Consider the following 11,230-nt stretch of genomic DNA (forward strand, 5'->3'; position numbering starts at 1 on the left):
GTAAATTAATTTTTATTAAATGAAAAAAAATTTGTTATTTAATTTTGCTTAAATATATTTTCCAAAAAATTACAAATTGAAATAGAAAATTATAAAAAATTTTATTGATTCAAATCGGCCAGAATAAGATTTCATATATATATATACATAATTTTTATATATTTAACATTATAACAATTGCACAAAATATTTATGTATATAATAATATTTACTATAAATCGGTTTTTATACCATCCTTTTAAGAAAATTGGGATAGTATATTATATCTTTTAATAGATTTCTTATACGACGTTTTAATTTTTAATTCATTTCGTAATATATACAATATATTATTACATATATATATATATACATATATATACATATTTATATGTACTATACATTGTATTAATAAATTTATATAGTTTTTTTTTTTACTAAAATTTTTTATATATTTATTATGGGAATTGCATTAACATTTTTATTTTTACAATAAGCAATTAATGCATATAACATAATGTATGTATAACATTCTGCAATTCGCTTTTGTTGTTAATGTCAAATTTTTATGTTTTTTTTCCAAATAAGATTAAGTGATGTCATAACAAATATCCTATATATAGAAAGAGAGACAGTGAAAAAAAAAAGGGGTGTTATATTTTGATTTAAAAAATAACCAAACAATGAAAATTAAGTTTATTTATAAATTAATGATAAAATATAACATCAATTGAAAAGATAAAAAAATTAAAGTTTCAATTTATGTGTATATAAAAATATAATACATATTCTCATTATAATGAATATTTATTTCCATATATATTATATGATGTATATTTATATTTTCCAAAACAATATTGTTTAAACGAGTTATGATTTAAAAAATGAAATAAGTTCTACCTTTATAATTACTACAATATATATTCGCTATATTAGGATACTAAAATGGTACCACATTAAATAACCTTTTATCATTATACAAAAAAAAAAAAAAAAAAAAAAAAAAAAATAAAACAAGAATAAAATGAGAATAAATAGGAGAATTTTCCTTTTTATACATATTTTTACATTTTTTTTATAAATATAATTATGCCGAACTTAAAAACGGTGTCATAATTATTATGACGAAAATAATGTTACAGTTCAAAATTAAATTGGGGAATCAAATAATTTCAATTAAGATGTAGAATTAACTTATAGTGAAACATTCAATTAAATAAATATACATGAATTATAAATTAATAATTGTTTATCTATGCAATGAATAATTTTAAAAATATTTTAGATTTATTAAAAAAAATATAATACTATTTTTTTTTTTTTTTTTTAATTTTATTCGTTAAAGAAATGAAATATACAAATAGGTTAACTAATATCTGATTTGTGGAATAGATACATGTGCATATTTTTTACATGTTTAAATGCATGTGTATCTTATTAATATGTGTATCTTACTAATATGTATATCTTATTAATATGTATATCCGTATAAATCTTCTGAACTATATTGGTAAACATAATGACCCAAAAGTGAACACATTATAAAGGAATATATAACACTCATAATACAGCCTACACATAATGCTCTGTTAACATATTTGCGTCTAGGTGTTGTTTCATCATATTTTAAGTTAAATAAATAAGAAATGCATCCTAAAAAATAATTTAAAAATAAATAAGATATCATAATTAAAGTACATAATTATATGACTGTAACATATATATCATAATTTTTACAAACCTATAAAAGGTAGGAAGAAGCTAAAAATCATGTGCATTTGGGGTTCAATCACATTGTCAGCTTTTGATTTCTTCTTTTTTTGATTTTTATTCTGCAAATTCAACAAGTGAAATAAAAATGGGCGAAAAATGGGCGAAAAATGGGCGAAAAATTGGACGAAAATTTTCCAAAAAATTGACGAAAATTTTCCCAACACTTCTAACATTACAAAATGAAATAAACAAAATTACATATTTAAATCAAACTGTTTTATTAAAATATAAAATTACATTTTCTTTAACATGTGGCTCTGAAGCAAATTTAGGATCTTCTATAAATTTATGGGAGTTCAAATTAAAAATTCTTTGGTACTCACTTTTTTGATACTATATTATTCATAAAAAAAAAAAAAAAAAAAAAAAAATATTACTAATAATATGATCATATATATATATTATTTTTTGTTTATGTTCATAATTGTTTCATATTTTATATCTTATATTTCGTATTTATATGTATATCATTATTTTATATACCGTTTTAACATCCATGTTAAAAACATCCATACTCTTATCCACTAATATTGTATGATTTAAAAACACTTTATCATTTACATTGTCAAATGATAATGTATTATCTCTATTATAATTGGCTAGGGTCATGGCATCTTCTAAACAAATAACTTCATTATTTTCATTTTTATTGCTCTCCATTTTGTTCTCCATTTTGTTCTCCACTTAGTTGTATTTATGAATTATATTTTATAATAAATATTTTCTACTTTAACAAATTCGTTGTAATAAATGAGAGTTTAGCATATATTCAAATATATGCACATTATATATTTCATTTAATTAAAGTACTCAGGATTAACTGTTACTTTCAAAATTCGGATAACAAAAAAATAATATTAACTATATTATATGGTTGTGTTATTATTTATAAAAAGTTTGCAAATTATTATTATGAATTTCCAGTATCATATTTTATTTTTCGGAATTAAAAAATTGTATAAATATATATACATATTATGCCATATATTAGCAAAATTAATATGAATAATCTAAAATTGTATTTTAACTACATAAATTAATTGATCATCGCTGTTTATTAATTTTATGGAATTTGCCAAAACATACAAAAAAATTAAATTAAAAAAAATAAAATTAAAAAAAAATAAAATTAAAAAAAAAAACAAAATTAAAAAAAAAAAAAAAGATAAAATACAATAGCGTACTCTATATATATATATATATAAAATAAACGGGAAATTAAAAAAATATAATGTACATAAAAATTTAGTATTAATTATAATTCACTCCTTTATATGGCCGTAATGTTATTAAAGCTATATTTTTTTGCGAATAACCTAAAAAAAGAAAAAACAAATATAAAAATGGTGAAAAAACAAATATGAAAATGATGAAAAAACAAATATGAAATCCCCAATTTCACATATATAGAAATTAAACGAAATATCGTGACCAAAAAATATAATATAATATAATATAATATAATAAAATAAAATAAAATAAAAGGATATACCACAGTTGCTTTATTTTCTATTTACTATAGTTTTTTAGTAATACATATATATAAATATATTAAATACCTAACTATATATTTTGGTTCAAACAATAGTTAACATATAAAACAAAACAAAATAAAAAAACACAAATATTTTAGCGTTAATACGGGTATGGTGTTATTTTGTTTTTTTTTATTTGGGGTCCTCTCACTTTTTACCTGACAAAGTCATAATATTAAAGCATATTATTTTATTAGTGATGGGGGCAAAAAAAATGACAAAATATTAGCATTTATAATGAAATAATAATAATATAGTACCATATTAATTACGCAGTGCTTAAAAATTTGTTTTCCATTTTAATGACTATTTTTATTTTCCATTTTAATGGCTATTTTTATTTTTATTTTTCATTTTCCATTTTAATGGCTATTTTTATTTTTATTTTTCATTTTCATATGATCTATTTCCACTAAACTTCGAGCACCATATATTCCCTGAGATATGTTTGTGATCTATCATTAAAAAAAATAAAACATAGAAATGTGTATATGCATACTAATTAGGACATATACTATAGATTATACAATGTCATAGCAAATAATATTAACACACAAATGCATAAAAAATAATAAGTAAAAATAAGTAAAAAAAAGTAAAATATAAACATAGACATTTCTTTTTTTATATACCGCTTTAAATGCCGCTAAAGGGAATGACATTTTGAGTGTATAATTGCCTATCAAATTGAAAAAATAAATAAAAATATGATATTTATTATTCGTAAAAATGAAATATAAAAAGGGGCAACATATAAACATCCTTTTATATATTCCCATTATCTGGTTATTTTATCTCTGAAATTTTCTCTGATATTTTTTCTTTTTTTTTTCTTTTTTTTTTACATATTATGTGAAAAATGTGATCCACGTCAGTAATTTTTAATATATAAGACGAAACCCAAAACGACTCATAAGCAATAATACAAGCAACCATTACACCTAAAGAAAGATAAAAATAAATGCCAAATTTTTAAATTTTTAAATATCATAAATAGATATGTCAAATATAATAACTTTTTCTATACTAAGCATATAATCATTTTTCTCATTAAATTTGTACTTTGTTTTTCATAATATAGTTTTAATAGTTTATTTCCATTTTCGATTTTTTTATGTGTTTTATTTCCAGCAATAGCACACCTATAAAAACGTAATAAAATAAAAATGTAAAAATTGTATATAGTGCATATATATATATATATATCAACCAATACACACACATTTTCCAGGAAAAGCAAATTAAAATACAACTTTATTATATTTCTATAAATTCATGTATGCTTCTTTTTCTTTGCTTTTTTACGATGTTGCATGGATATAATGTCCCCCTATATCAGCAATCATAAGGAGTCCTATCACTATAAATAAAAATAATTGTGATAAACATAATGTAATAATCATAATTGTGATAACATAATTGTGATAAAGTAGCTTCAATATTATATGTATGCCCCCATATAATATATCCAATGTATATATAATTAAGTGCTGTTGTATTTTTATTATTTACATATAATATAGTTATCATATACGCTTCCATTAAGAAGATATAATATGCACGTGGACAATCTGAAAAAAAAAAAAAAAAAAAAAAAAAAAAAAAAAAAAAATGTTATAGAATTAATCAATATCGATTTAATTTTATTGCACACGATATACAAAATTAATAGTTGAATAAAAAATAATTAAACCATGTTATATTTTATTTATTTGAAAAAAAAATAAGGAAAGTACCTATCTGTAATTTGATCTAATATCTGTCCAAAGCATGATGCTACGAATAAATAAACATGAACAGGCATATATTTATGTATATATCACAATTTTCCAAAATTAATTGCTATAATGAATATTTTTTTTTTATTTATTTTTTTTTATTTATTTTTATTTATTTTTCATTTATGTCAATCAAATTTAGCATATAGCCAATATGCATTGGTATATGTAATAATAAAAAAATATAAAACGATAAAATAATTTATATATTTAATGTCTTAAATTATAATTTTATTTACTTTGGTTGAATTTTCTTGCTGTCCATCCGTCTAAGGCATCAAGCAATTGGCTAGTTCCATAAAAAAGTGTAAAAATTGCCAAATTTTTTTTACACACAATAAATGCGATTAACGCTAATATTATTCTAATGTAGCCTATGATAAAGAAAGGTATGTAGGAAAAATATAAATATATTAAATGCTATATATTTGGTACAACATACTTTTAATGCAATGTTTAACTTTTCACATTATTTTATATGTCCATAAAATTGAAGTAATATAATAATTTATACAATATTTAGTAAATATATCACATTAAATAAATTGATTTATATATATGTATATATAATATATATTTTAACCAATAATATTTGGCACGTAAAGATAAACATTTTTATTTTGCATTTTGGCAACAAAGCATTCTTCTTTTTTTTAGTGGAATTATGTTGTATTTTTTTTTTTATAATATTTACTTATTTATGTAATGTCCCATATAACACATATGATTCAAATGTTTTGTAAAATTATTAAAACAATTAAAAGTAGTATTAAAAATATTGTAAATAACACTAACACAATATTGTGAGCAAATAAAAGGCATATGCATGCATATTATAAAGTGAATAAATTGCAACTTAATTTAAAATAAATAAAAATTCGCATTGACAAAACTATCGTTTTCTATTTTATCAAAATATAAATGAATAAAAAAATATTTTAACATAGTAGATGGAATTATGATACACGAATTTTTCTTAATTGGCATAAATAGATAAATATTTACTCCATTATATTAAATCTTTCTGATCAAAAATAAAATAAAATAATAAATGCTTATGTACAATAATTACTAAAATGTTGTTTAGAAAATTCCCATATAATTAATATATACACTTTTATATGCATACATTTATGCATACATTTATGGATACATTTATGGATACATTTATGCATACATTTATACGCATACATTTTTATGCATACAATTATCTGCATATTCCTTTAATACATGTTATAACAAATATTTATACGAAATAATTAAAGTTCATGTACATAGAATAAAAGAAAAATTTTTGGAAAAATAAAGAGATATTTTATTATGTAAATAAAATTAAAATTGTAAAATAATTAAAACATATTTGGTTTCCCCCCTTACATTTTTAATGTAACATTTTAATAATTCTCTATTGCTTTATCAGAATATTATCTTAAATAAATAGAACTGCAAGATTCAAATAAAAAATAATTACAATATAAACTAGCCACAATACAATCACAAATAAAAAATCGTTAGCAAATGTATAATATTATACCATAAATATTTTATTCTTCAAATTTGAGAGTTAATAAAATTGAATAAATACACGTGCATATCAGTGTGCTGAAAAATAAACACTTATATATATATAACAGAATAAATATTTGAGTTTTAATTTGTTTTTGTTGTTTTTTTTTACCGAAAATTAAATTATGGTAATAGCAGAAAATGATACCGTAATTCTATACATAGACGAAGATAACATTAGTCTGGTAAAGTTAAAAAATGATGGATCAACTACAAATAAAAAAGGAATTTTTTTACACAAAAATATTATAGGGAAAGAATATGGAAGTAAAATATATGACACGTTATCTCGAAATTTTATATTCGTATTGAAAAAAACACCAGAACTTATAGCAACAAGTTTAAAAAAAAAAACACAAACTTTATATGAACATGACATATCATTTATTTGCTTATTATGTAATGCTTTGCCTAATAAAAAAATAATTGAAGCTGGTACAGGGACAGGGTGCTTAACATATGCATTGGCAAACTGTGTATTGCCTAATGGAATAATTCATACATTTGAATATAATGAAGAAAGATATAGAGAGGTTAAAAAAGAATTTGAAGATTTTGAAGATGTAATAAATAACATAAAGTTTTATCATAAAGATATTATAAATTATAATTTTGAAGATTTTAAAAATAATGAAATTGATGCTATTTTTCTTGATATGCCAAATCCATGGTTATGTGTTGAAAAAGCTAAAATTATTTTAAAGGAAAGAGGTACTTTTGTTATTTTTTTACCATGTATAGAACAGGTTTATAAAATAATTGAGACATTAGAAAATCATAATTTTTGTGACATTGAAACATATGAATTAATTAATAACTCATGGAAAATTATTTTAAATAATAATAAAAAAAAAAAAAATAATTTAAATAACCAATTAGAAAATTTAAACACAAATCAATCGACTCCTATAAATGAAAATTCACCACAAACTTTAAATATGACATATCGATTATGTCATAAAGAAAATAAAACACACACTGGATATTTGATTGTCTCCAAAAAACGACTAGATGATGAAAATGAACAAATGGAAATTGAATTTAAAGGTTTAATAAATCACCCAGAAAGTGCACACACATGATTAAAAAATATGTACATATATATAGCTACAATTTAAGCCCAATAAAAAATATAAATATGTATATATTTTTGCTTGGCTATGCAAATATGTGCTCACACAAGCAAGTTAAATTATTTTTCAAAGGCATACATTATACATGCTATATTGCTATTATTTTTGACACCACTTTTACACTATTTTGACATTATTTTTGACACTACTTTTACACTATTTTGACATTATTTTTGACACTATTTTTGACACTATTGTACGCTATTTTGACACCATTTTACGCTAATTTTTACGCTAATTTTTATGCTAATTTTTTTGTATTTTTAATTAAACGAATTTAATATATTTGCTCACTATTTTAAAGGATTGCTAAATTTTATAGAGCTAGCCAAAATATAGCTATTTTTAAATAAAACTTTTTAATGAATTAATTTTATTTTTTTATTAATTATTGTTTGCACACTTGATGGAAAATTAAATGTTACTCGTTGAATATTAAATTGTCTAGAAATGCATTAAAAAAAATGCATATATGTATGTATGTGTGTATATATATATATTTTGTAACCCTTTAAACTAATTCGTAAAATAAGCTTATTAAGCGTACTCGTTGAAGTAGCTGGGCGTGTAAATGAGAACAAAAAGGTAAAAAAAATAACAAAAAAAACAATAAATAAATAAATGACAAAAAAAATTTTAAAATAAATAAATGACAAAAACAAAAAATAAATAAATGAATAAATGACAAAATGACAAAATGATCGGAACGTCTTTCTGCCCACATTCACTAACGATAAAATCCAAGCATGTAAAGTTATTGAACATAAAAGAGCGCAATTAGTTACATTTTTTAACGAGGCGCAAATATCGCCTTTTATAAGAAATTTCATCATTAAGGTTTTTTTTTTGCTTATTTTTGATATTTTCTTTAGGGCTTTTTCTTGTATTTATTCTATGTGTATTTGAATTAAGACTTTCCATATGTTTTTTAATTTCTCCCCAATTTTTATCACCAATAATTGAGACTAATATTTGTAATTGTATATCTTCTAAAGCATTAAAAGCTATTCTTTCCAATGTATTTTTTTCTTTTGTTTCATATATTTTTTTTATTTTAATATATTGTTGAAAACAACTTAAGGGACTTCTATTTGTATTTAATTCTCTTGCTATGTTTTTCCATTCTCTTTCTTCATATTTTTTTGCTAAATTTAATAATTTTTTTATTTCATCATCATTCCATTTTTTTTGTTTATCATCCTCAAAACATGCTTGATATAACCATGTCTTTTGACATTCTATCGAATTTTGTGAATTTTTAACATTTTTTGATACATCATTCCAAAACATTTCTAAAAAACTTGGAAATGAATTAATATCTAATTTATTATCCATATCATTTTGTGAAATTAAATTTTTTTCACTATTGTCAATTTCGATATTATTATTGTTTTTCATTTCTTTGTTAATGATATTACCTTGATGTTTTATTTCATTTTCAAAATATAATTTAATTTTATTAAAAATATGTTTAACATCTTTTTCATCTTCAATTTCTTTCTTTTTTTCCATTTTTAATTCATATGGTAAATTAGGGTCAATTAAATAATGACTGGCATATTTTTTTGATAATTCATCTACAGTTTTAAATAAAATATCAATATCTTTTTTTGTCCAATCATTTTTTTTAAATTCATATTTTTTTCTATATTTTGTATTGTTTGATTCAAATTGAAGCATTTTTAATGCATCTTCATTCGAAGGTATTAAACCAAATTCTCTATCAAAAAATATGGACATATGTGTTTTTTCTTCATTTTTTATCCAATTTATTCTAGTTGGTTTTTTTTTTGCTAATTGTTTAATTTCATTATATTTTGTATTTATATAATCATCTAATTTTTCTATATTTTCCTTACTATGATTTATTAACTTATTAACAATCTGTAAATGTTTTTCTAATTTTTCCTCTAAAATACTTAGGTTTTCGTATTCTCCTAAATTCCGACTCATTTTTATTCATAATTGGATTGTTCTATTTCTATTACGCGAGTGCTAAGAATGTACATATGCATGTTCATATACATGTTTTAGATTTTTTTTTTTTTTTTTTTTTTTTTTCGTGACAAAAATACTAATAATTATTTTACTAAAATGTAGAGCTCTGTACCGCTAATTATAATGCTACTAATTGTGAATAGATCATTGAAAAAGAAAGAAATGAAATGAAATAAAATTAAAAAAATGTAATAAAATGAAATAAAATGTAATAAAATGAAATAAAATGTAATAAAATTAAAAAAATGTAATAAAATATGATTAGTATAATTCTTCTAGTTATATGAAATTACAATACATAACCACTATTATGTTATTGAATAATATAAAAGCAAAATCAAATCATGAGAAAGAATCTGAAATAGTTTTCGTTATATATGTCACCATATATTTTAATAAATATTCACAATTTTACTATTTTTTATATGTATAAAATATAAGAAATTACATTAATATTTAATAAGGTTGAATGTCTTTTTCCACAAAGGATATATTTTAAGTAAAATAAAAAACACTATCCTTTTAATAATTAAATGTTAAAAAAAAAAAAAAAAAAAAAAACTTGAAAATATATTATTTTAACCCTAATGGCTAGATTAGTAGTTTAAATTTCACATATATGTGTGTCCTTTTTTTTTATTTTTTTTATTATTATGTTAAAATTTATTAATGTTGTATTCTTCAATTTTTGTTTCGATTAGTTATTATATATTTAAATAGTTAATTTTATTATTTTATGGTTTAGTTGTTTTTTAGTGACCCATTTGATATGTTCCATATATAATAAAAATAATAGCTGTGATCATACAAAAAAATAAATAAGAATATTGTAATGAATAATTAAATGGGTATAATTTTATTTCCCCATTTGTTTATTATTTATTAGTTTATGGGAATGCAAAACATGTATACCTATATTTATAACTTAACATTCGATAGTTGAATATTTATTTATGACCATATTGTTACATTTTATTCTCCATTTCATTCATTTAGCTACCATTATTTTTAACTTGATCTCATTTTAAGAATTATAATAAGAATATTTTTTTTTTTCGAAAATTAATTAAGAATGCTTAAAAAAATGTTACTATTTTTATGGGTGGTATTATATATATGTTATGTACATTTTAATGTATTTGCATATATATATACTAAATTTTTAATAAATTAATAATATGTTATTATTTTAATTTATTCATTTGTTGTTTATTTATTATGTTTATAGAAAAAGAAAAACGTATATATTATATTATTAAATATTGCCAATAAGAATAAACTGTAGGTATAAAGCAACTTTTTTAATGTTCATATTAATTGTTCCCCTTAAAGTTGGTTTGGTTGGTTATATTATATAATATACGAAATTGTATTACGAAATTGTATTACGAAATTGTATATACGAAATTGTATTACGAAATTGTATATACGAAATTGTATAACATGCCAATATTAATTTGTGCACTAT

At 20.4% G+C, this 11,230-nt stretch overlaps 4 protein-coding genes across 4 annotated transcripts; 1 reads left to right on the plus strand and 3 right to left on the minus strand.

The window, feature by feature from the left end:
* Window positions 1-1,450: 1,450 nt before the first annotated feature.
* Window positions 1,451-2,412, minus strand: PY17X_1415700 (conserved protein, unknown function; the record flags this gene model as incomplete). Its single annotated transcript, XM_022957468.1, has 4 exons — window positions 1,451-1,632; window positions 1,721-1,811; window positions 1,990-2,085; window positions 2,236-2,412. The coding sequence occupies 4 exons, from the start codon at window positions 2,410-2,412 to the stop codon at window positions 1,451-1,453; spliced, it is 546 nt and encodes a 181-aa protein (XP_022812856.1).
* Window positions 2,413-3,649: 1,237 nt separating this feature from the next.
* Window positions 3,650-5,691, minus strand: PY17X_1415800 (CDP-diacylglycerol--inositol 3-phosphatidyltransferase, putative; the record flags this gene model as incomplete). Its single annotated transcript, XM_022957469.1, has 9 exons — window positions 3,650-3,742; window positions 3,920-3,966; window positions 4,133-4,228; window positions 4,350-4,429; window positions 4,593-4,647; window positions 4,800-4,858; window positions 5,024-5,063; window positions 5,305-5,439; window positions 5,649-5,691. The coding sequence occupies 9 exons, from the start codon at window positions 5,689-5,691 to the stop codon at window positions 3,650-3,652; spliced, it is 648 nt and encodes a 215-aa protein (XP_022812857.1).
* A 1,065-nt stretch (window positions 5,692-6,756) lies between these two features.
* Window positions 6,757-7,713, plus strand: PY17X_1415900 (uncharacterized protein; the record flags this gene model as incomplete). The annotated part of the gene is made up of 1 exon (XM_722621.1): window positions 6,757-7,713. The coding sequence occupies one exon, from the start codon at window positions 6,757-6,759 to the stop codon at window positions 7,711-7,713; it is 957 nt and encodes a 318-aa protein (XP_727714.1).
* An 828-nt stretch (window positions 7,714-8,541) lies between these two features.
* Window positions 8,542-9,717, minus strand: PY17X_1416000 (uncharacterized protein; the record flags this gene model as incomplete). The annotated part of the gene is made up of 1 exon (XM_722622.2): window positions 8,542-9,717. One exon carries the CDS (start codon window positions 9,715-9,717, stop codon window positions 8,542-8,544), a length of 1,176 nt encoding a protein of 391 aa, XP_727715.2.
* Between the last annotated feature and the right edge of the window lie 1,513 nt (window positions 9,718-11,230).

The sequence above is a fragment of the Plasmodium yoelii genome (genome assembly GCF_900002385.2).
Source record: "Plasmodium yoelii strain 17X genome assembly, chromosome: 14".
Taxonomy (NCBI): Eukaryota; Apicomplexa; class Aconoidasida; order Haemosporida; family Plasmodiidae; genus Plasmodium; species Plasmodium yoelii.